The sequence below is a fragment of the Micropterus dolomieu genome, unplaced genomic scaffold (genome assembly GCF_021292245.1).
Source record: "Micropterus dolomieu isolate WLL.071019.BEF.003 ecotype Adirondacks unplaced genomic scaffold, ASM2129224v1 contig_12926, whole genome shotgun sequence".
Classification (NCBI taxonomy): Eukaryota; Metazoa; Chordata; class Actinopteri; order Centrarchiformes; family Centrarchidae; genus Micropterus; species Micropterus dolomieu.
Window position 1 is genome coordinate 24,754 of NW_025741912.1, and position 27,067 is coordinate 51,820.

General features: G+C 39.5%; 1 protein-coding gene across 1 annotated transcript; it reads right to left on the reverse strand.

Annotated features, from left to right (window-relative positions):
* Nucleotides 1-4,965: 4,965 nt before the first annotated feature.
* On the reverse strand, nucleotides 4,966-17,965 carry klhdc8b (kelch domain containing 8B). Its single transcript, XM_046042406.1, has 2 exons — nucleotides 17,809-17,965; nucleotides 4,966-5,221 (listed from the first exon to the last, which is right to left on the reverse strand). Exons 1-2 carry the CDS (start codon nucleotides 17,876-17,878, stop codon nucleotides 5,025-5,027), a joined length of 267 nt encoding a protein of 88 aa, XP_045898362.1. The 5' UTR covers nucleotides 17,879-17,965; the 3' UTR covers nucleotides 4,966-5,024.
* Between the last annotated feature and the right edge of the window lie 9,102 nt (nucleotides 17,966-27,067).

Below are 27,067 nucleotides of genomic sequence, written 5' to 3' on the forward strand. Positions count from 1 at the left end.
AAAAAGCAATGCAGCTTTAAACCTGCACTAATATTTTATTTTATATATCAATATATATAACAATAGGTCAAATTACTATGCAAAATGTAACAGGGTTCGGTTGTAGTGTCACACCTGACTCAACTCTGCAGTTCCCTAAGCTCTGTACAGCATTTTATCATCTTTCAGATCATTGTTTTGACTTTTATGACCTGCATCTTTACTATTTTACTTTCAAGTACCTGTCCAACACCATACAGCAGACAGACACAGTAAGCTGGTGAATATAGTGGAGAATTTTCGTAGCTAATAAGCCAGATATTTTCATCAGGAGCTAGTAGAGACCACAAAGTGGCCAGAAAACAACTCCAAAAGAATGCTAAAGTTGCTCCTGTAGTGGAGCAGCAGTGTTGTGTTTGCAGCTGCTGCCCTCAAGTGGCAAAAAAAATCTGCTTTAAGATCCAGTGGGGTAAGGTCAGCCTTGTTGCCAATTAACCCCAAATAGTCAACTGGAAGAGAGGTATCTGTAAAAAAACAAAAACTAAATGGCAACACATGGCCAATTATTACTTCTTATTATAACCTTTTTACTTTTTAGGTGTATGTGCTGCATGAGCAAGTTACATGCAAACCTCACATTGCCAAACCGTATCCACTAATAGAAATACATCTACGACAAAAATACACACGCTCTCTCACACACACACACTCTCACAAACTGCAGTTGATTCAAGTAGGCTAATCAGTGTTGGATGGAGTAGAGGGCCACGGTCCCCAACCAGCAAAGCTGTTTACTGTCAAAATGATCTCTGTATTCTCTCCAAGCTTTTGTGATTGTTGCCATATAGAACTGTGTGAGTGAGCGAATGAGACTGAGACTGCACTCTTGCAGGCATGCACTCCGCTTGCAGGTCTGAACTTGGCTCTGCATACAAGCAGGAGTGTCTGTGTTTGTGTGTGCATGCGTACATTTTATGTGATGAGTGTATGGCTTTTACCTAACACACTCAATTAGGTGCACACAATGCAGCACCAGAAATAACCAACTGACAACTGGCATCTCATCTGAGCTCATGGAGTTTCAGTGCTCTCCCACAGCAATAGATGTCTAGCTCTGTTAACAAGGTCTGCCAGGGTGCAGACCAGAAAAATATATGAAATGGGGCAAGGCAGTGCAAAGGATGTGAGTGTGTGTGTGTGTGTGTGTTTGTGCGCGCACGTGTGTCTTTGTGTGAGACACAATATTTTGGGGCTAGAGATAGCGCTTTCTTCCTGTGCAGTACTTAACAGTGTCACTAACAGTATTTTCTCTATCTCCTCTCTGTATGTATGAATTTGAATATGAGTCTCTCAAAGAGAGTTCCCTGTATTGGAAGATAGTGGTTAAAATCGTTAGCATTCTACTCCCCATGTACCTTCAATAATTATTCAGTTATTTCAAATAATTTGGATGTAGCAGATGATTGTCATCTTTAAGTAATGTAACCGTGCAATAAAAGTACAGGTTTGTATCCCAACCTTTTGTCTAATACAGTGGTAAAAGAGACCCTTACTCAGAATTATCCAATCATATCTGACAAACCAATTTAATTAATTTTCAAGTTTCTTTACTACTGTGTGTCTCACGAAATTCTTCATTTTGTAGCACGCCTTACCTTTAATCACCTAGTCGTCAAATAAACTCTGGTGAATTAAAAGAAACTTGAAATTGTATTATTGTAATGACTGTTTATAACTGCTTTCCCTGGAGAAATATTGTCAAATTTTTGGAACAACAAAAACAGCAATCTCAGAAAGGAGACAGAAAGGTTTGCATTGTGCATTTGAAAGTTATTTTCAGGCTGTCAAACTGACGTGAAAGCTAAAGCAGAAGCTAAAGACTACCAATCACAGAGTAAAAGTCAACCACCACATCACCTGACGATTGAGACAAAGGACAACGATATTAAGGATAACTCTGTTCCTGTACAGCTCGGTAGGTCTCTATTCACTAATACAATCATCAAAAAGCAAAAACAGCAGGGATTTATAACGTTACATTCAGTAGGAAGTTAGCTTGCGTTAGCTAACTAACATTACATTTGGAACAATCCACAGCCTACATTTTTCTGGATTTGTTTCAGGTTTTGGAAAAATCATACTTCTCCTTTCAACCTCTCCTGGTAGTGATTATAATTATTACAAGTGCCCCAGGAACAGTGTTCCGACCATATCTTGGAAAAAGAAGGCAAAAAAAAAGCTAGACAATGACACCTTTTGCATACGAATCAATGAAGCACTGTCATGAAAGCATCAGACCTCAGTTAGAGCCAGTCCTATACTGTGCCTGTACTTGTTTGGAACATCCTCAACATGCACACCAGTAGTGGAAAAGTGGACTATGCTGCAGGATTGAATTAGCGGTTTATATGGAAATCTTATATTGTTTTCTTTGCAAGCCAACTACAGCTCCATTCCTTTCTTTAAAGGAGACCTATTATACTGCTTTTCTGCCAGTCCTATATTGTAGTTCTGTGACTCCTGTTTGGCAGCTTTGCATGATTCAAAGTTCAAGAAAATATTTTTTTTTTCTTATACTGATTCTTAATGTAGGGCTTCATTTCAGCCTCTGTCTGAAACAAGCTGTAGATGCTCCTGTCTCTTTAAGGCCCCCCTCTCAAAGCCCACTGTCTTCTGATTGGCCAAGACCTGAACCAGGCTGTTGTTGTTGCTGGGCGGAACAGGCCCTGCCCTTAGTATGGGAGCACATGACCATACGGAACACTGGCTGTTTCTCAATCTGCTTTCTTGTCTGTACTTCTACTACTCTGTTCTTGAAACGTGAAACGTCATCAGTCACAGCCAAAGTACTGTTCCAATTCAAAAGTCCGCATCAAGCCAAGTACAGTCAAATACCCGGATGTGTTCTTGCGCCGCCCGTTTTACTGAGCCTGCATTGGTGGTGACTTGTGTGGACTTATATATATATATATATATCTTATAGCCAGATATCCCAGGATGCATTTCGCTGCCAAAAAGCGGAAATGTCGGACGAGAAAACTCAGAACTGTAACTTATAATACTGCTGTTCTTGTGTCACATATAGTAGTTTTAAGAGTTTTTAATGCGGGAATATAGTTGTTTAATCTACACATATGTGGTTGATTTCTCAAGACAGAGCATTTAAAAAATTGCTAGGACGTTATCGGAGATGTGAGGTCCCACCCGTTAACGGATCCGGCCGTCATCAAGTCCGCTGCTGTTCCAATTGCTGAATGACTGACTGCGTGCTCCCGCTCCTGGAAGTTTGTACTCCCAAGCCGAATTTGCCAAGTCCAAGCTTTAAAGTACAGAAGTCCGAACTTGGCGAACTCGGTATTGAGAAACAGCCACTGACTCCGTCTGGCAGAAAAGCATAATAGGTCTCCTGTAAAGCATTTTAGCCTTTTTTTGATTGGACAGTGGATAGAGTCTGGAAATGAGGGAAAGGGATTAAGGGCCTCAGGCCAGATTCAAACCTTCAGTAAGAACTTAGTCTTAAACATGGGGCACCCTCTCTACAAACTAAGCTAACCACCACCCAGTACAGCTCCATTCCTGAGCAAAGTACAGCAGCAAGTTACAAACCTTTGAGCCTACAGGTATTTACTATTGTATACTCAAAATACAGATTTTTGGTTAAGAATTCCTTTAAATAGACAACTCTTATCATCTATGTAAATAGACAGCAACTATGATAACGATACCCAACACTTCAAAGGGGTTAGACCAAAACAGGAAAATCCCTTTTGCTACTCTACCAAAAATTATATTCCTGGGAAAAGTGAATCAATGTTACCATAATCTGCAATCCATACATATGGTATGATTTCATCCTATTTCAAAAATGATCATCCTTGCTAAAACCTAACAAAGTTGCTTCAAAATGTTGCCCATGTATCATCACCTTCAGATGCTCTTCCCATTTTATTCATCTTCTGGCTGGTATTAGGTTAAGGAAAAGAAAACAATGTACTGCTATTAATCATAAAATGCAGGGGGAATATAATATGTCAGGAAGCTGACAGTCAAATTATGTTTTATCAGTCTGGATGCTTCAGTGCGGCAGGAATGAGTAAATCTGCATTCAGTCCACAAGCAACTACAACCCTGTACTATAGAACAAAGGAGTGATTGAGCTTGGTGATTCATCTGTGTTGCTAATGTTGTAGCAAAGGTGGATGGATACGTAGCAAAGCCAGGTGCTGACAAGTTCAACCACAGTCATCTTTTCTGTAACTACAAATAAAGGAAACACAGTGACTGTGGTCAACATCTGCCAACATTTCACTGGTCGTTAAAAATGGATGGGCTTCTGACTAGCAGTTGCTTGAGTTGCTTGCAGTGTGAGCGCATGTTAAGGGCCACTGTTGTTGACACTGTGATAGCAGTTGCTAGCAGTGCTAACTTTCATACATGTACAACACTACAACAAAAAGAGAAGAACCAAAACAGACATTCACATTCCCAGAATGTCACTGTCTCAACTAAGTGTTGTTTCTAAGGTCATAGAAAAGTGTAGAGCTTGCTGTCGCAGCAGCAGGGGAGAGCAAAGCTGCTGCAGAGAACAGATATGGCCCTATGTTCCTTTAATATCCATAAAAGTACCCTGCTTTTATTCTGAAAAATACTCAACAGTTCAAAGGCGCGTTGTTTCTTCAGACACTATGTGCGTGTCTGTTTTTTGCTCTTTTTTTGTCCTACTCCTCCCCAGTGTAGAAAAGCTGTCAGATTTCTGTCCTTGCCAGTCACAGCAGTCGGCTTGAATGTCCTCTCAAATTCGTCCAGCTCTGTCACAAATTGTTTCTGCAGCCCCCATTTGAAAATGCTTGTTGAATGTGAAAAAGAGTTTTTTACATCCCAGTGTTCAAGAGGAATCCATCAGTTGGACATGAAGGTAGAAAAGTATCTAAGTGCGATCTGTGGATCCAATTCATGTGTTTTCGTCTGTCTATACACATACATGAATAAAATATCAACCCTGGGTTGCATTTATTCCTCTGTGTGTGTTAGTGTGTCTGCATGTGTCACACAGTTTCTGGTAAGCAGAGAGCTTCCACAGCATTACTGGGTCCCTGGGCAACTCCGCCAATGACAAAGAGCATGCTGGCTGTCTGCAGGAGAGCAGAGGAGCAGCGTGCAGTGGGCATGGGTGCCACATACTCCCAGCGCTGCTTCACCGGGTTGTAGCTCTCCACCGTGCCCAACGGCGATGGTTCATTACCTGCAAAATGGAAAGAAAAATTTTAGGATGACAGCCATTATGTGTCAAATTCAGCATTAGCGAAGTATTTCATTTAGTTGGAAAAACAATTTTAAACATACAATTTTTTTCTTTTTCTGAAGTAGACTATAGAAGCCATTAATATCTGAATCTTATGAGATTATGGAATACATAATGTTGACATTTAAATATTGTTTTATTTAAAGCAGGCAAATATTATACTTGTTTTATTTTACTTTGAAACCAATCAAGCTCAATTGTTTATGCTTGCATCTTGAACATTAGTGTCTACACTTGACAGAGCCAATTTGAGAAATCAGATATTTTTCATAATTTTTTTACATATGAATCGAGCTTATGAAATCTGAGCTATTTGAATATCGCTCCTGATTATTGGGTATTTTAATTTTGTATCTGATTTTGTAACTTGACATTAACAAACATGAATTTAATTAAATTCAGTGATATGAATTCCATGATTTTCAAACAATAACACAGTAACAGTGACTAGGTATTCAGATGCTCGGGCAGGAGTGACACGCATTGAGCATTAAGTAGTGGAATAAACTTAGGTAATGAACACATACACATGTCCATCCATCATCAACCGCTTATCCTGCGTACAGGGTCGCAGGGGGCTGGAGCCAATCCCAGCTGACTTCGGGCGCAAGGCGGGGTACACCCTGGACAGGTCGCCAGTCCATCGCAGGGCCACACATAGACAAACAACCAGTCACACTCACACCTAAGGACAATTTGGGGTCAACAATCAACCTAGGCTGCATGTCTTTGTACGGTGGGAGGAAGCCGGAGCACCCAGAGAGAACCCATGCAGACACGGGGAGAACATGCACACTGCACACAGAATGGCCAGGGCAACCGGGTTTGAAACCGCGACGTTCTTGCTGTGAGGCCACAGCGCTATCCGCCACACCCATATACACATGTAAGGACACGAAATGATGGCCAACAGTTTGGTTGGAGATTTGGGCAAGCCCCCCAGGCTTTTGGTGCATTCATGTGCTCCTCGAATTGTCCCATTTCCTGAGTTGGGAAGTTGTTCTTCCAACTTCGGTAAGTCGGAATGTGGAAATAACATAGATGCTACAATAAAAATGTGTTGGATTAGAATTATCATTGTCATCCAACTATGCTGAAACAGTTTACCTGAAACCACTAAAATATTGCTTGTACTGCAAATACTGCTAATAAATAACTTTCCTAATTAATCTACTTCAGTCTACATGGACAGCAAACTAACCGCTATAACCTAATACCATATTGCAAATATGTACAAGCAATACGTGATTTCGCACCATTAAACGTTTCTAACCATCAACCGAGCTGTCAGCCATGTTCACGTGAATTTTCCCAGATAGGAAATCATTTTTCGATTATTACGACACCACATGATACACAACCTGAAGCCAATTTTGGCCAAACTGTGTAATTACAACTTAACGCTTACTGGCCCAAAACGAACACACATTATTTGCTCTTATTAAAGTCTAACTTTTTTGGCATCATGCACCTAAGCATTGCGAATATACAGCTTTTATAGGAATTGATGGCTTAATGTAAAAGTTGTAGGCTGAATTACTGTTGTTTTACATAATTTTTTTACATAATAATTAGATTTATTTGCAAATGTTGTAGGATATTAATTTCCTGTATGTTGCTGGATTTAGTATGTTCTCCAGGAAGGCTGACACTAAGAGGTTTGCAAAAAACTTAGAATCAGTCAAAACTAGAAAGCTGGAGAGCTTTTTAAGAATTTTGCCTTAATTTATCTATGACATGTTAAAGGACCGGTGTGTAAGATTTAGGGGGATATTTGCAGAAATACTGTCAGAAATGGAATATAATATTCATAAGTAGCATAATAATAAAATAAAAAGGACTGTTGTGTTTTTATTACCTTGGAATGAGCCCTTTATATCTACATGCTTGGAACTGGATTGTGAGGGGAAGAATTATCAGTTGGTTGCAATCTGAAACGTCACTTGATTCTTCTCCTTTCTAAGGTATCCTGGTCTCTGTTTTTCTTTCCCTCCCCCCTCTTTCCCTCTCTCTCACCTCAGGTGCAATGCTCACTGTCGTTATACATCAGCCAACACTAAGTTGTTGCCATTTCCATGGAGACCCACATCACAGCGAGACCCCAAATGATATAGACAGGTGAGCGAGTCAGAGTGTGTGTGTGTGCGCACGTCTGTCTGTCTAAGGAGGGCTATTATCATCATTTTGTTGGAAGAACAAAGTGACAGTGCAGAGTCGGCCTTTTCAAAGCCGCTCAGGCATCGGCTCCTTTATAGGACACAAGTACGTATCCACACCTGTGACTGCACACATGCACATACGCATGTAGCACAGAAACATACTCTATGCTGCTCTTTATGCTCAAAGGCTTCCTGTTGTCGCTTTGATTCATGGCCCATAGACGTCACGTCAGTTCACCAGCCACTCATCCAGCAGCCCCTCTCCTCCTCCATTCTGCTCCCACTCTTCTTTTGACCTCCCTTCCTCTCCTCTTTATGTCCATCCTTTGCTCTTATCTCATTTGCCTTTCTCCATTAAGTTAATTATTCACTCTTTTTTGTCCTTAAAATAATCATCTTTCTTATTCTCTCTTCACTTATTTTCTTCCTCTTATAATTTCGAATCCTTTCTTAGAAACACTTTTCTTCAGTTTTATCACTCTTAACCCCTACTCATCTGTCATCCTCCTCCTTTGTTCTATTCTACTATGCTTCCTCCTGTCCTCCCTGCTAAACATCCTCCTTTCAACACTCCTGCTCTCATTTCATGTTCACTTTCACTCCTTGATGCCTCTCGTCTCAAATTGTATTCCTGTCTTCTGCTTCTGTCACCCCTCCAACTCAGAACCTCTGTTGCATTGTTCTTCGTCTCTCCTGTTCTCTCTTCTAGAAAGAGCTCTATGCACACAGTCACACACAATACATACAGCACAGTGATTTAACCTTTTTCTTTGATTTATAGTTGGTCCACAACTCACAAACACATCAAAATCCTCCATGTGATTCCAGTAGAATCACTATCGTGCTATACACCAGAGGTGGAAAGAGTACTAAAATAAACGTACGATTACTTTGATGAACTTTTACTTAAGTAAAAAGTAAGTTAAGTAAACTTACTGGTATAAAAATATACTCAAGTAGAAGTAAAAGTAGCTCATTTAACATTTACTCATAGTACATGCTACTTTTTAACCTCCTTAAAGAACTTATTTATACTGATTTTATATCTTATTTATACTTATTTAATTAAATCGCAGTCTTTTGCAATTGGATAAGGGCACAAATTGCGCTTTCGGTTTTAGTTTGTTTGACTTTGCCAAAGAAGTGGCACAGAACAATGTTAGAGATCTTTTATGTTATTGCATAGTTTTGAGAATGATTTTCCCATGAAAATGGGCATATGATATGAAGTCATATCCCTAACAGGTAGTCATTTTAATAGCCCATCATAGGCGTTAGCATGATTAATTTATAGTTATAATAATTAACTAGTTACCAGCAGGTTGCTAGTGCTAAACAACATCAGTAATGTCATGCCCCGATGTCTTTTTGGCTAATTTGAGCAAAACCTCTTAACAAACTATGAAAACTTCTTTTCAACCACCTGTGGTAGGGCTACCTGCAGCCTGGAACTACAGGGAAGCCAGGGGAGACATGACATTCAATTTTTGCCATTAATTTTTATTTTTCCGCATCATCATGGATAATGTGTAATATCAGGAGTGTCGGGCTTCATCGGGCTTCAACGCTCCTGATTTTCCACATGATCCATGTGCTACTGCAGCTGCAACTCTCCACAGCAAGAGTCACTGTCAGTCCTGTCTTTGAGGCATGCGCAAACATGCATACTTCGCTACATTTTAAGTTAACAAATGTAATTTAAAATGTAGCCAAATGTAGTAAGTACAATACTTAAAACAAAACATACTATATACTAAAATCTTGGCAAAAAACTTTTAAATCTCAGGCAATGATGACTAGTGTGTTTTACTCACTATCCCTGACCTTTTACTTATTTTACTTCCTCAATTTCCCAGGATGCACTTCACAGACTTACTCTGAGAATCTTAGTAATAAAGGTATTAATACTAAAACTAACCAGTATGTAGTTTGTTCACACGAGAAAACAGAAAACATTTGTAGCATTAGCATATATTAAAATAATTGATTTCCAGGAAATAGAGGACCTGCTTACAGCTAGAAAAAAAATATTTGTAAGGTGGTGAAACACATTTACATTACATTTTTGGAAGACATTTTGCTGTCCCTTTGTTAAAGGGGCAATCCACCTATTTTTCACATGGAGTTCAGTTTACTCATCATGAGATATCCTACACAGTCTGTTACAACAGTTGTGATTCTGCAAGGGATAAGTATAATAAGGTAATGGATAGATGGATGTATACCATTAGTATTCAGCTTTGAAGCTTCAAAGGCACCTGGTGAGGTATCCTCATTTCATCCCTTTTGAAATAATGCTACTCACCTATTGTCACATGTTACAGACCCATTAGAGACCTGCATGTATTAGTGAAAAGATAAAGCTGACTTTACAATTGTTGAAACCTAGAACACAGCCCACACATAACATTCCACTGTTATAGACAGATTTTTTAAATACTTTTTTGTCACACATTGGGCAACATGTACATAACGCTAGCCAACCCCTGAAATACTAAAATACTGACATCTGATGAACTGGAATAATTCTCACCCCACACTATTTTATCCTTTTTTTGGTCACTGAACATAGATGAAAAATTAGAGTTTATTTTATTTCATTCTTATTGGAACATAAACCAAATTTTCATAGAAATTGTGATGATAACACCCCCCCACAACCACAGTTGTTTTAAAAATACAAAGTCCAGGAAATTTCATGCAATTTATGAGGCCTGAGTCATTTTGCATCTGTTGCAGTCTGTATCTTTTGCATTTGCAGTTTGAAAATCACTACTATTTCCATCTCTAGTTTTCAGTGTCACCGTTTCTGAAGCTCACAAGTGTTTTTTCTGTTCACCCCTCTGTGAACTCCTGTAGATTCTGTTTTCAGACAGCAAAACAATAACACTGGTCAAATAGAAGCCACAACAAACCTGCTACGGAGTTTGTGATGATAATTTATCTGTGCTGTAAATAGTCATTACGTTCCCCTTTTTCAGCACTTTGCATATTTTAGCAGGTAATACACATCACTCATCCTTGACCTTCTTGCTTGCTTCCTCCAGGTTCCTTGTAACTAATAATAAGTTTTCACTGGTCTAAATGCTGCTCAAAACAGTCATCATGATTTACCAAATGATGTGAGGTAGCTGTGCACCTGCTACCAGCACTCCTGTGGTCTCCGGTTATAGACAAAATGACAAACAACACTGCTGAGTGTAAGTCTGGATCTCCTCAACACCATCATCCCATGCCAATTAATTTGAACTAACAAGCCTAGGCCCCTAGTGTATCTGAATGAGGAGAGAGTCATAACTGCACTTTCACTGGGGGGGATTGCTTGAAGTTTGATGACTTTGCTCAAAAATAAGGCTTAAAATGCGTTTTTCCTCACCGGTTATTTAAAATGCGCATGCGTCACTACTACCATTCTTGTGTAGCAGACCCTTACATCAGTGGAACCACACGATTGGCTGAAATATGTTTCCCGCCTCGTCTGTTAAAAGAAGATGATTGGCTTTCTAGCGGGCAGGGCGGGATAACCGCCATCTTTGGTCTTACAGGCTTTCCCTAAAGAGTTGTATTGGGGATTCTTGAAGTGGCATGTCCCATCTATAAAACGTCTTACTTCACAGAGCGGGGTTTCTGAGATTTAGTACAATAATTCAATTTAGCTGGTATCATGTCTGTACTTTTGTTTACGCTTCCACCATTGTGTACATCTGTTAAAAATTCCCAACTTTAAAAAACAAAAAGAAGAAAATACAACTGCTGGCTCTGGTGTCTCTTCCACTGTAAAACAGATGGCGGTGTATGTGTATGTGAGACACACTCACGCTCTCTCTCTCCTTATGCATCAACACTGAAATAACAATAATCGATTTTATAGCATTATTAGATATTATTCTTAGCAGCAGTTGTATATGTTGCATTGCATTTAAAAATAAGACATTTTAAAGCTGTAACTGCAATACCACAATACAGTGAAACCGTGATATTTTTGCTTAAGGTTATCATACCATCAAAATCTCATACCGGCCCATGCCTGCTGGTGACTGGCTTGCTGTTTGTTGGCTTTGACCGCCAATGAATAATTCAGATAATCAACATTATTGTACTCAAGTTAAGTTAAGAGAAAGGGGTTTCTGTCTGAAACAATAAGGCGCAAAACCTGAAGCAGATGATTGACTGGCAGTAGGTCTTAGTGACACGGGGGTACTCTGAGCCTCCTCTGACCTCTCAGACCTAAGAGCTAGTTTTAGTTCTGAAATGCTTTATGAATTACTCTTAGACCAAAAATAGTCTTAAGTTAGCACTTGTACACTAATGCTGCCAGTTAGAGCTACTTTGAGCCTAACAATGTTTTGTGAATACACTGAACCCTGAACCACAATGGTTTAATTGAACATTTAAATATCAGTTTTGTTTCTGGCTTTTTGTTTAGGCTTCCTTTTATAATATCATCCAATGTAATAGGCCTAAATGTTTCATGAGGGAAGAGTTGAAGAAAACAAAGTATGAATGTATGACATTTATAAAGAATGTACATTGTGTATTCACATGTTTACATATGTTTATGTGACCAGCTATGTGTGTGTTTGACATAAAGTATACTGTGTGTGAGTGGTGTATTTGGTGTGTGTGTGTGTGTGTGTGTGTGTGCGCGTGTGTGTGTGTGTGTGAAAATGTCTGACAAATAGTCTGATAATGTAATGATATGGCTGAGCAAATAATTGCATTTTAAGACGGTCTTCTCTGACGAGTTGCATGTAATTACAATTTACATGCAGATATCAACTTGTCAGGCATTAATATGAACTAAAGACTGGGTGGTGGTGGGGGGGGGTGCAAAAATAAAGAGACAATGAAGAAGAGATGTACTGATACAGGGTGCATGGGTGAAGGTGGTGAAGACTGTCACATTGGTGTCATTAGAACAGACACATACACAGAGAAATGCACATGGAAACTAGGGCTGACCCCGAATAGTCGAAGATTCAATGAGGAGCCTGATTCGACTCCCAATCTCACAGTCGACTCTTTGCAGAGCCATTATGAAACAGGGATCATAGCGTTTTGGCTTTATGGGGTGCTCAATGCCTGATTTTATATAAAACTACAGGTTTTCTCCCAATAAGTTAATATACAGCCAATTATGATATAAATATCAACATATTGCTGTAAATGAAAAGAAAGAAGCTCTTAATAAATATTTTTAAATGCGTGAATAAATCCAAAATTATAACACCATTCTGAATCGACTATGTAAATCCTTCATCAGGGACAATTCTTTTACATTTGCTTGAGATTTTTTTTAATGGTTTCTATGTATTTTTACATTTTTTACCACAATACTCGAGCACAGAGGAGCAATACAGAAAGACAAAGCCCTTTAAAAGCTGTCCTAATGGCTTATGACATCTGCTGGCCTTCCCCAGGGCGCCTTTTGAATTTGTAATGCCATGTAGAGGATTAGCTACCAAAATAAAAGCTTTGATAAGAGAGGGGTACCTGGGGTTGTTTTTCCTTTTTCTTTACAGCTTTTCAGGTCTGATAACAAATTGTAACAAAACCAGCATCCAACGTTGCCATCGACCAGCATATCATCATGCAGAAAGTGGTCATTAAGAGTTATTCAGTAAGCAGAGAAGAGTCATCTGGCCTATTTAAGGGTTTTAACTTTGTTAAGCTTTTTCAATCAAAATGAATCTGCTTTAAAGTCAGACCTCTTTTAGTTCTTTTTACATGATTTTAAAATGGTAAGATTACTCAGTATTAATGTAAGTTAACCTTTATTTATTCAGGAAGTCTCACCGAGATCAGGATCTCTTTTGCAAAGAGAGAACTGAGAATAAATGGCATACATACAATTCTGTCAGACACACACAGATACTGATTAAAATGTTGATTCAGCTAGAGAAGTTGAATATCTCTGCAATTTAGATATCACGGCCTTGTAAATGAAAAGTGAGTGAGATCGCGGACCGTATCTTAAGTCTTAAGATAAGAAGAGTCTAAGATAGGATTTTTCCTTATTTGGTATAACAGAAGCAAATCCTATCTTACTTCATCCAATCTTATCTCAGGTTAGGAAATCCTAAATACTCAATCCAATATTGGATATCAACTTTTATGTCTGTTACCTAGCAATCGATGCCACTTTTCTCATCTCGCAAGCTAAATGGCTTTTAATCGCAGTTTTTTTACTGAACTTCAAGTCAGGTGACTTAGAGGTGTTCTGTAACCTCAGTCGAGAAATCCAAATTCACATAACGCTTAACTTGGGAGATTAAAAATAGTGTGTGGACTAAAATAGCGGACCAAGTCACCGCCATATATCCGGCATCCAGCTGAGCGTGATTGCTGTCAAAAAGAAAATAAGTCCATTGATAAGTGATACGAAGCAAAAGGCAATTGTTGAGCAGAGGAAAAAAAATGAGGGTGGCTCCTCCTGTAAATGTAAATGCTGTGCTAGTGTTTGCGACTTCTCAAAGCGCTCTTACATCACATTCACCATTCACACACGTTCATACACTGGTGGAACAGCCATCAGGGGCAATTCAGGATTCAGCATCTTGCCCAAGGACACTTTGACATACAGCCAGGGACTACTCCTGAGCCACAGCCTCCCTCGCTGACCCCAGCAGAAACCCGAGCTCGTTCTCATCTCAGGGCGTCATATACCGAGAATCAAAGTAAAAAAACTGAAATCACACTGAAATCACTTTCATTACGGCAACTCATAATGTGAGTCAGTCGTGTGTACGGCCCCCACATTCCTGTTTGCACTCCTGACAACGTCTGGGCATGCTCCTGATGAGACGGCGGATGGTGTCCTGCGGGATCTCCTCCCAGACCTAGATCAGTGCATTGGTGAGCTCCTGGACGGTCTGCGGTGCTACTTGGGGGCCTTGGAAGCACCGATAACATCCCAGAGGTTGTCAATTGGATTCAAGACTGAGGAGTGTGACAGTCAATGGCATCAATACCTTCGTCATCCAGGAACTGCCTACATGCTCTGGCCACATGAGGCCAGGCATCATGCTCTGGCCACATGAGGCCAGGCATCATCCGTAAATGGCAGACCTGTCAATTCTGGCTTTATCTGGCTAATGCCAATTGAGCTACATGGTGCTGGGCTCTGAGCACAGATCTCACTAGAGGATGTCGGGCCATCATGCCACCCTCATCGAGTCTGTTTCTGACAGTTTGGTAGGAAACATGCATACCATTAGCGAGGTGATTTTGTAGAGCTCTGGCAGGGCTCCACCTGTTCCTCCTCGCACTAAGGAGCAGATGGGTTGATGCCCTTCTACAGCCCTGTCAAGCTCTCTTAGTGGCTGTCTTCTAGTATCCATGCTCTTGAGACTGTGCAGGGAGACACAGCAATACTTTTTGTGATGGCACATATGGATGTGCACATATGGATATGCCATCCTGGAGAAGCTGGACTACCTGTACAAACTGAATGGGCTGCAGGTACAGCCTCACTCTACCAGTAGTGACAAGGACACCAGCAAAACACAAAACTAGCACAAAACAATCAGTCAGGAAGGATGTGGAGAGAGCAATTTTCTGTGGCCACCACCTACAAAACATTCACTTTTAGGAGGTTGTCTTGCTGATGACTTTCCATCCCAAGAAGTCCGCAACCTTGGTGTCATTTTGGACTCCACCCTTTCCTTCCAGTCACATGTCAAACTCATTACCAAATCTGCTTTCTACCACCTCAAAAACATCTCCAGACTGTCTCTGCAATTATGTGTAAAGCGTCTTTGGGTCTCGTGAAAGGCGCTATATAAATATAACTTATTATTATTATTCATTTGCACAGATTGATATCCCTGAAGTTTACAGTAATTGACATGATGTTATACTGTGATGATTGAGTGTTCCCTTAATTGTTTTGACCATCTATAGAGTAAATAATTGATGGCCTAATATTGATCCGTGTGGGATACCTTTATCAACCATTTAGAGATATTATTTGAACCAGTTGTGAGCAGAATCATCATCAAACCAATGGAAAACAGCTTATTTAACAAAATATTGCAATCAACAGTTATCAAAAGCCTTGAACAGATCTACAAAGAGTGAAGAACAACACTGCTTTTTAATCAGGTGAGTTCATTTATACTGTACATACAGTATGTATAACTCCTGCAAATATGATGTTAACCATCCCCCAGTATCTAGACTATGCTAATTCTTCATCCTAACTTGTTTATAACTGCCTAATATATGCTATTTGGTCATTGTGGATGTATTTTTATCTTTTATTTCCCAAGTCAAAAGGCACAGGGTTGGAAATGGGCCATAAACCAGCTATGACTCACAAGCCCAAAATATCCCACTGGATTAGATGGCGAGCCAGACTCACAGCTGACACTTACACAGAGAAAATATAACATATATACCTCTTTTCCTCCCACTCTCCCTCTCTCATTTTGTTATTTTGCACGTTAGCAGACACAAGAGCACACACACCTACTCACAAGCACACACACGCACACACACACACATCCATTTCATTCTTATTTTTCATTCATGGCTTCGGGGGTTACACCACTTTGTGTGTATCCCCCGTGTGTATACCCAGTATGTGTGTAATCTTGCTGAGAGAAAAGAAAAGACAAGTCAATATCTGCTTAACAAGCATGTTATGAAGGACAAAAGCAGACCTCTGATTAATTTGTAGCATCATTCATCGTTCATATTTACTTTAACAAATGCAGCTCAGTCAAGGAGAAAATTCAAAGTTAATGGAAAATTAATTTTGGTATGTTTAAGTAGGCCTCTTGCCCAATGCCAGCTGGGATTGGTCCCCCCCGCAACCCTGTACACAGGATAAGCGGTTGACGATAGGGATGCTCAATTACGGCAAAAATGATAATCAAGATTATTTTGGCCATAATTGAGATTGCGGTTATTAACACGATTAATGATTTACTTAGGAAACATCATGCATTCATTTAACTTTTAAAATGAAATGATTATTTTCTTTAAATGATTGTGCATCCCAAATAGCCCATTAAATAAGAAAAAGTAATTGATATTATTAATGCAAAGGCTTAACACACTGGGTTTAGTAAATTGTTGAACTATGGGTAGAGGCCACTAGGCTAATTTCTGCAGTGTAAAATGCCATAGGCTTAAGATAATAATGGTGATTAACAAGTTGTAGCAGTTATAAAACCATCATGTTGGCTCGAGCTGAACTAAAAATCACAACCTGCTGAGAGGGAGTTTGAGCTTTTAGGGAGGGGCGGGGGCGCAGCTGTAAGGGAAAGGGTGTGCTGGTTTCGTTTCTCATTTCGTCTTGTCGAGAGGCACAATAATCGTTTGATTTCAGTTGGTTTCGTTGGAAGCCAAATTCAAAATCATGATTAAAATTTGAATAATTGCACAGCCCTAGTGGACAATAGATGGATGGATGGATGTTTAAGTGGTGAGCCCCTTTATTATGAAATGAATTGTATTCAAAATATTTTGAGAATCTCCTGTTTCACCACATCCCAAAGGTGATCTATTGGATTAAGATCTGGTGACTGTGGAGGTCACTGGAGTACAGTGAACTCATTGCTGTGTTCAGGAAACCAGTTTGAGATGATTTGAGCTTTGTGACATGGAGCATTATCCTGCAGGAAATAGCCATCAGGAGATGGTACACTGTGGTCATAAAGGGATGGACATGGTCAGCAACAACACTCAGGTAGGCTGTCATGTTTAAACAATGCTCATTTGGTACTAAGGGGCTAACTACACCACCAGCAGCAGCCTGAACCGTTGATACAAGGCAGGATGGGTCCATGCTTTCATGTTGTGTACGCCAAATTCTGACCCAACCATCTGAATGCAGCTGAAATTGAGACTCTGGATTTCTAGGCTCTGCACTGACTTTGGCTATTCTGTTTTAAAAGTTACCTCCAGAGTAAGTGGTAAAGTATAATTTTAATAATTACACATTGCTGGGTTGTACTCCAGCTGAGGTTACACATTTAACCGTAACACCGAAAAGATTACTTGCCATTCATTACATATACACCATGCACTGTGAAACAATAAGACTACAAAATGAACGTTTTTGTAATAGTTTGTGTAACTGACACGAGAATTGAATATGATATCATTATTTCTCTTTTTTTAAAGCATCATACCATTTACTTTCTACAGATAAATACTTTGATACACTGACTGGGGTAAGACCATTGTAAGGTATGTCCTTTAACGGAAAAAATATTCTGCAACATTGGAAATCAGTCACAGGATTACCTGAGTTGTTGTTCTGTCCCTTTTCTTCCTTCTTAGGTCCAAGCACAGCACTGTATTTTAATTCACAGAAAAGAACACACTGAAAAAGAGGTGGAAAAGAATGTAGGTGCTGACCTAGACCACCAGCTGCGATTACCCTTCCTCCCAGGCATCCTGCCACAAAGTCAGCCCTCTTCTCCCTCATCCTGGATGTTCGTCTGGGTTTGATCCAAATACCTGTCAAAGGTGAGAGGACACTAGATATTGTCAGTCAACCACAACAGAAAATTGAAGTTTCTCATTATCATGGTATTTGGTTATGTTGTTTTTCTTTAAAAATATGTTGACACCCAAACATTACAACCATATATAACTGTTGAACATTTCATTCAAGGGCGTCACTTTGTGTTGAAAAGTGGTGGGGACAGATTAGGGGTGTGACGATACGCTTAACTCATGAACACAAGTCGAGAAAATATTTTAACACTATTTTGAAGAAATATTCAATGCTGAAATATGTGAGTGGGGGTCTGGGTGTCATTCCCCAGAAGATTTTGAGCATTAAACACTTACTTTTCTGCATTCTAGAGACATTTTCTGCACCAATTTATGCTGAAAATGTCTTTATTTATATAAAGGGAAACAGGTGACAATTCTAAATCTAAAAACGTAAAGGACTATAATCAGTAGCTTGTTTTTTTTTTTAGCTTAAGTTACTTTTTTTGAACAATGCACATTTGTTTCTTCTATATTTAGCCTACATCGCATTGCATGTTTTCTTATTGTGAAAAGAAACCTTTTTCAAAACATTTTCATTTGTTATCGTTTCTTGTTGCTTTCAATAAGTGATGGGGACATGTCCCCAGTGTAAATTACGCTTATGATTTCATTCCAAAACAATGGGCATTAGTCACAGCCTCCACTCTTCTGGTTTCAGGCTTTTCACCACATGTTGGAATCTCACTGCAGGGATTTGCTCCCATTCGGCCACAAGAGCATTACTGAGGTCCAACACTGATGTTGGTGATAAGATGTGGCTCATAGTCACATTGCAGTTCATCCGAAAGGTGTTGGATGGGGCTGAGGGCTCTGTGAAGGCTTGTCATATTCTTCCCTACCAAACTCAGAAAACCATTTCTTTAAGGACCTGGCTTTGTGCCCCAGGCCAGTGTCATGTTGAAAGGTCTTTCCCCAAATTGTTACCACAAAGTTTTACCAAAAAGAAGAAGAAAGAATGCATTATAGATAAAAACCTGTATTTGACATCACAATAAGTTCTGCCTCAGGAGGTCTTTTACTCTCCACTGTCCCCCTATCTCTTTCTCTGTCTTCAAACCAACTATCCAAGCAAATTAATTTTCAGTATTTGGGACAGTGATACGTAGTGACACACCCCCAATACCATAGAGCCTCTGCAAAGGAGACGAGCTGCAAATCCAAGCAAATGCAACAAAATACACTAGAGCACAAGCAATGAAAATGTGCTGCATAGACGCAATGTAAATTAATGCATAATGCTGCAAATGATCAGATGTACCCGGCAAGGTGAATTGTGGTATCTTTTTTTCCCTGCAGTGCAGCAGCCTACCAGTCCTGAGTAGTTGTGTGTTACCCATGGATGACAGTTGAGATAATCATTCCAAATAGACACTATTTTATTGGATACCCTTTGGTATGGGCAACAATAGAATTTTTAAAAATAAAGGCAGGGTAGGCGATGTCTTTCTAAAACACTTTTTGTCATATTTGTTAAAGCTGTCTTTATATATACCAATATACTGCCTGTAGTCCTCCCAGGGCTGCAATAAACAGAGACTCTCGTTTCATTCGGACTGAAGTTTATTATTGGCTGGGTGACTGTCAATCTACCTCGCCACCATGGCAACCAGCCTTGCTGCTACAGGACCCGTCTAACTGCACGTGCCCTGTCTGCTCTTTCAGACCTGACAAAGCTAGGCACAAGAGGTCAGACTGGAGCCAATACCTTTTCAACGATGCCGACATCTGAGGGACCCCAAGGGGCTGAAAATTGAGTCTATGGTCGCTTTATTTCTGCTGGACAGGTTATCTGGCTTTTTTCATTTTGATGGTAATTTGTTACTTTCATGAAGTATCTTAATGATAGCCAACATAGCTACCTACTTAGCGTACAGCTAACGTTAGCTATGACAGGGTAGGTGTACACTGCATCGAAGAGCTATTTCTAAACCTAGCGTTACTCTCAGTCTAAGTTTATACTGTATGTTCCCTGGTACCTGCATTGGTTTATTTATTCAACCTACGTTAACACCTATCTTTATCTTGTATCTAATCTGTGTGTGTGTGTGTGTGTGCGCGTTTAATATTATCTTGTGTCTGCACAGGGCTCCAGACAAATTTTTTTTCCTCGGAGCACTGTTGCCCCTAACTGAAAATGTTAACTGTATTTCTAATAAATGCTTTGGTAATTAATAAAGAAACTACAATGTGTTGTTTAATTTTAGTATGTCATATCTTCCTGGAACACTGTTCTCTCCCCATTTCCACCACTGAATATATTTCAGTCTGGACCAAAGTGAAGGACTGATATTGCCATCCCCAGAGCCATGATGGCTAAAACACTTCGAGAAAGAAACACTGCTGTAGTGGGGGATAAAGCATCTCAGTACCTCATTCATGAAACTGAGTGAAATATAAAACACAGACCACCAGTTTCAAATGCAGGAACTGTACTAGAATGTGGTACAGCTACATCACAGAGCAGAGTTCTCTATTTACACACATGGTCATGAGCTCTGGAAAGTGACCATAAAGCAAATACACGTGGTTGAACCAAAGCTTCTCAGGGTGGCTGTCTCACTCTTTTTTGAAGGGGCAAAAACTTAATTAATTCCATTGTGAAGTTGCTAAATCCCCACGCTGAGATAAGCAGGCTGACCAGTTGCCTTCCCGTGAAAGCATCACTGGAACAAACAACAGCCTGTACAAATCCAAGAAACATTTAGGGAAATGTTGGAGAACATTGCAGGGGTAAAGGGACATCTGCTCTGCATGCCTTATACCTGGATTCCACCGGGCACGGCTCTAAAACATCGCACCTGCGACCTGGTTTTGCAGATTTTGTTGACAGGGTCAGATTTTGCTGATATGGTAATTTTTGCGCCGCTACCATACACTGTAAATTTACATACAGTAACTTACTGTGAAAGTAATGCAACTAGTAGTCAGTATTTTACTGTAAATCTACAGTCAATTATTTTACAGTGTAGTCAAGTGGGCTGCGTGATAAAATGGGTTTTATTTTTTGTCTGTTTTAAATTTTTGTTTATTTTTGATATACGATCGGGAGTCTGCACAGGGTGTTTTATTTTGAAATTTAACCGGATTGTCTATGCCATTGCTGTGTCTGACTTCCTAGTTCACTCTCCTGTGTCTATCTTGATGCAGCTTGAGTCAAAAATAGGCGCATATGGTGGAATTATAAGCATTGTCTAGAATCATCTCCACGGGAAATCATCTCCCGTGGCCACATCCAGACACAGCCAGAACGTGAAGCAGCTGTGCCTGGTGGAATCCAGCAGTGAGCTGCATAATTGTAGATGGAGGTATCTTTCAGTCGATAGATGGATGGGTTTACAAATTAATTTTCACTTGAAAACACAGGTGCAGACACATGGTCATCAGAGAGCAGTTATCCCACCTAACACAGATGTGTGTTAGGTGTTTGTTTGTAAGTATTTCTACTGAAGCCGCCAAGCACTGGAAAAACAGTGCCAACACTGAGCATGACAGAGGCTAGAGAGGAAGCTCATCATAAAACACCATTTGTTAAACCACTACAAAAAAAATCTTTCCTGCATAACATTGTTGATACTTTCTTGTTTACATTAATTTCTGACCTGCTATTAAATTTTGCTACGCAACACTACCCAAGAGAATTAAAAGAAAGCATCACTTTGGTGGAAAAACCTCTTTTCTGTTAGTCAGCAATAACAACAGAGAAGGATAAGAGGATAACAAAATAAGCTCTCAAGGAATTAAGAAATCAACACCTTTTAAAAGATGTTCCTCATGTTCAAAATCTAGATACAATTAGTCAATTTGATTTCCTGTAAACAATATAAGGCTAGGAAGAGAGGATAGGCATATTTTTGAGATGACACAAATGGGTTGCAGAGCTGCTGTAGGACTGGCTTTAGGGAAGTCGTGGCAGAGTTGTAATGCAGCTAAATGGTAATCTCTGAGTCAGAGGAGGGGAAGGCAGAGCCACGAGCAGATCACTAATAGATAGGCTGGCTGCATCAAATCAGCTATTCAGCTGCAAAAAATGGAAAGGCCAGATAACATGCAAATACTGTGCAGATATGGGGGAAGAGGGGAAAGAGGAGAGTTTCGAGTAGCTTTCAGACAGGCATGCAAGCTTGTAACTTTTGCTGTTTTCCTCCTCTTCTCGGTGTCATCTGTAGATAAATTGGCAGAAACAGCCATGACAGAGTTGCTGTCTCACTGTCTCTGCTATCTTTGGATTCAGTTCATTGACTGATAAGTGTGTGACTGTGTGTGTGTGTGTGTGTGTACGTTCCAGATTGCAGATTGCAGAATTCATGGCAGATCCCTCTTTCATCTTAAGTTTACCCCATTCATTATCAGTTTTAATTTCTGTGAGTAACGAGTTCCCAGCATGTCCTCATACCTGAACAACAAAACAGGTCAATTGTCAAGTGTCCCATAACGGCATATAAGACGGTTTTCCAAAACGACATATATGTCCGTTGGAAAGTACAAGGACACATATGACTGTTCCCCAAAACGACATGTAAGAGCATTGGCAAGTACTGGACCTTAAATACATTATGTAAATCATGTGATCTATGTCACATGACGTTTAACACACGGTAAAGATTGTGAAACAGAGGTAGTTTGGTTAGGTTCAGGCAATATAATACTTGGCTAGGTTTAGGCAGCAAAACTACTTGGTTAGGTTTACTGTGACTGTGTTTTGTGTTAAAATAAGTACATTACATACAGGGCTTGACATTAACTTTTTTGCTCACTAGCCAATGTGTATTAATGTGTTTATCTATTAAGATAAACACATTAAAATTGTACCTTCTTATTATATATGATAAAACTGCTGCATGGGTGCAGGCCAAAACAACCCTTGGTCCGACGGCCAGTCCGCGGATTTAATCTCCACAGGACAGTCTTCTTGCTGTGTCATCGGTCAGTAGCACGCAAGACAATAGGCTTCACTAATGGACCAATGAGCAAACACTATGTGTAGGTAGTACTCATGGGAGTTGTAGTGTCGTAGTGTCACATTGCAATTCATTTGTTATTTCAGTCTTTTGACAAGACTACAATTTTTCAACAAGCCAAAGTGGCTAGTGGGAGTGACTGTGTGAATTAGCATTTATGTTGTCAGACTAATTCAATTAAATTCAATTAATTTTATTTATATAGCGCCAAATCACAACAACAGTTATCTCACAGCGCTTTTCATAAAAGAGCAGGTCTAGACCGTACTCTGTGATGTTATTTACAGAAGCCCAACAATTCCCACCAAGAGCAAGTAATAGGCGACAGAGGCAAGGAAAAACTTCCTTTTAAGAGACTAGGAACCAGATATACCAGACATTGTTTGTCTTATTACAAACATTATTTTTCTTTGTCAAAACTTGGTGCCTTGGAGATTTGGGCGTGTTATGCTAATGGAGAATGTAGCCTCGGGCTGCTAGATAGAGATGAGGAGAGGGCTACTGCACTTCAAACACCCAGATCCAATTGACGCCAACTCGCGTAACATTACTTTTTGCATCAATTTATCAAACATCTCATAACTCCCTCTCGAACACACTTTTCTGACATCAGAATTGGGGGGTTATGTCTGACAACTTCTGTAACTTTCCGACACCAACGGTTAACCCAGGTGTGCAGAGGTGAGAAATTTGGCAGGGTTTGAACTTTTTTTATTCTATACACAAATAGTTCTGTCCCTTTTTCTGTTTACAAATGAGCACAACACTATGAAGGTCATATTCTTTATTATTCTTTTATTTATCTTTATACCTTGTCAATTTAATATTTTTATATTTATATATTTTTAGTCAACAAAGCAAATTCCTTGTATGTGTAAACCTACTTAAAGCTGATTAAAGCTGAAAAGTCTGATGTCTTCAAGGAGAGACTTTCTGAAAGTCTGTGCTATTATCCCCCATATTTAAATGATTATCACATCTTGCCCCTCTCTATGATGGCGAGCTTTTCACCCTGGCTTTGAGTGTGGCCATTTGGAACAGCAATAAACACTTTCAATAAAGGACATATTCTGTATGGATATCGAAACGCTGTACAAACTAATTCTTTCCAAGAAACCCTGACTCTTAACTATTGCATTGTTAAAAATAACGCTGCCTTTATATGCCTTTTTAAGATCGAGAGAAAAACTGTCCCCACCACATGTGTGTGTTCTCACATAGTCACCCGTCACATGTGTATTCTCACACACAGCCTCTCACAAAGCTTGTCAAGCAGAAAGCTACCAAGAGACAGAGCGAACCATTTTCTTATACAAAAAGGAAAACTCACATGCAGCATTTTCACTGCTGCTTTAACCTATAAGAGAACAAGTGAGCCACTTTAAGGACGGAACGCTGTCATTTGTCAGCACAAATTATTCATTATATTGCCCTAGCCATCTACAAACTTAGAGGGAAAAGAATGAGCAGGCAATAATTTACTCTGGCCGACATTCCTCTTGTTCCCGTTGGACCGACTGATTGCTGGTACTGCACACACAGACACACATGCATACACACACTTTCTGTGGTGGTGTTTGAGAGTTGGTGAGTTGAGTGACATGTGGGGTAGACATGCTTCTGGTGGACTCAGCTGGACGAGAGGAGAGTGTGTTATTTAAAGCTCAGAATCAATCTTCTTCCTTCTCCTTTTTCGCCCTCCCAGACACCAGCACTTCATTCTGTACCCATGACTAAGCTCAATAAGACAGGCAAACACACTTAGAATGGCATATGAGACAGAAGCTGGAACACACACGCATATTAAGAAACAAACTTTCAAACAGATGCACATGCACACAAAGACACACATGAGCAGATTTTAATATGCACGTAGGAAGATGTGGACACAAATACTCACAGTTTCACCTATGCATTCTCTGATACACACACACACTCGCACACACACACACACACATTATATCTGCCCAATGGCAAATCGCCCCACTTCCAAATGTCATCATGAAGTAAAAATGGGAAGATATTGGTGGGGAAATTAGGTGGTAATGACATCAGGCCTTCTCAGGGATCACATTCTGACAGACGGCCAAAAATGCAATGAATATTTGAGGCAGAAATCAAACAGCTATATGTGATCACAACCCACAAGCAGCTCAGGACACCAGTCAGCAGTTGTCCATTTCTTTCATACAATCAGAAAAATGTTGGCTGAACATGAACCATGTTTGTTGTATTTTTCAGCTGCCCATAGTGTGAAGACAGGTGATTACGATGATTGACATTTTTAAGATATATGTAATTTCAAGGTTTACTGCCTTGCAAAGCCAAAGTGCACTAACTACATATCTGTTGAGACCAGTATCTGACGTCTTTAGACCTGTTTTAACATATAGAAAATATTAAGCCATTGGAATGTATAATTACCATGAAAACAGCATATGAAATTTCCTGTAACAACAAAACGGAGCTAAAAAGCCAAGCTATAGTTACTGCGCTGTGGCTTTGTATTGCTCTCTGGGCTGCAGTAATTGCGCTCTGTCTCAGTAATTACTGGGCTCTAGAACTCACCAGTGCATTTTCTGCACTCTTTACCACAGATAAACCAGCAGTCATGGAGTATTCAGACGTTTTAGTAAACGTAGCAATGCGCCATTACAAGTAACAGTCCTGCTCTCGGGATGGTTTGTCGGGATAAGTAATATTAAGCAAAATGTTCTTCAAGTATTACATGTAAAAGGACTCACTGCCAATAAATGGTTGCAGTGAGTGTTATTTTTATTTACAATATACAGTATATTTTTGTATGTTTTTAATACTAATGCAAAAAATTATGAGTAATATTTTACAGTTGGGTAGTTTAACAATATATAACAAAAATCAATATATTTATGTAAAATAGTAATATAATCTTAAATTGAATCATGTAGTAATTTGGGTAACAGGTAGCTAGTCTAGATATCAGTGTAGCAGTAACTGCTATCTCATCTTATAAATCTTATAACAGCAAAGATACATTTAATCAAGTTTATTTTCTTAAACAAACCAGTTAAAATTGACAAGAAAGCAGAAAAAACATAATTTGTTTATAGATACTGCAAAAAAAATGCTATAAATATAAACATTATATTGGAATATTATTTGGTGTAGATTTTGCCTATTATAAAATATTCATCCATGTTGGATTTCCTCAATTCCATTTATGAAAAAGTATAAATCAAGAAGAAAAAAAAAGTTCCACATTATTAAGATACTATTTCACATTATCTTCTATCTAGAATGCAATATATAACCATTAATATAGCCCACAACAGTATTCACACTCAGACATACCCAACACTAATCTCAGCATGTGAATCATCACTGGAAGTGTTTCCAGAATGAAAAGAAATGACCTAAATGTATCCAAGGTGTTGACAATGAGGTTGATCACTGTCAGAAGTGTTTTGTTGTCCCTACACATGAAACGGAGTTACATCAAGGTCTACAGCATGTATCAATGCTGTGTTTCCACCATATGGTCGAATGCATCTGCAGCTGCTGGCTGATAAGACTGATGATGAATCCACACCGACCTGTACAGGCAGGTAGGATGAGATTTTATCAGTGTGAAGTGAAAAGACGTAGGCTGCTTCTGAGGTGCTAGCAGTCATTCAGCCAGCAAACTGAACCCAAACCGAATGCTGTTAAACACCCACATAAATACAAGCTGTTGTTGGAATAATGCACTGTAAGAGGCTGTCAGGCAGGCAAACAAGCAGTCATACGGCAGATCAAAGGCCAGTCAGGTTCATGCAAGTTAGTGTGAGAGGGAATCAAAATGCTATAACTGCATTTTATTTTTAATATCAGTCAGTCAACCAGTAAGAATCCTTACTGTAGAGAAAACCATTTAGTAGAGCAAATCTTTAGTGTTTTCAGTTGTCATGTTGAAAAATCTGTTTACTTTAACCTGATTGGGCCATCTAAATAACTTGACCGCACCTTTTCAGGAGGCTTCCTTCCAGGAAGTTAATGACAGAAAAATTGCTCTTGGGATGTGGGTTAGTTTAGTTTTTAAAATTATTTTTAGCCACAGTTGTAGGATTGCTCTAAGGACAGCAATGTCGCTCAGTTGGTCAGGTCACCACTTTGGTCCAGATCAGCGGTACCTGCTTTCA

Bases quoted from the DNA above. Each gene is read 5' to 3' on its own strand.
- klhdc8b (XM_046042406.1), bottom strand. From the start codon at position 17,878: ATGAGGGAGAAGAGGGCTGACTTTGTGGCAGGATGCCTGGGAGGAAGG. The intron at 5,222-17,808 runs GTCAGCACCTAC...TCCATTTTGCAG, and splicing joins AATCGCAGCTGGTGGTCTAG to GTAATGAACCATCGCCGTTG.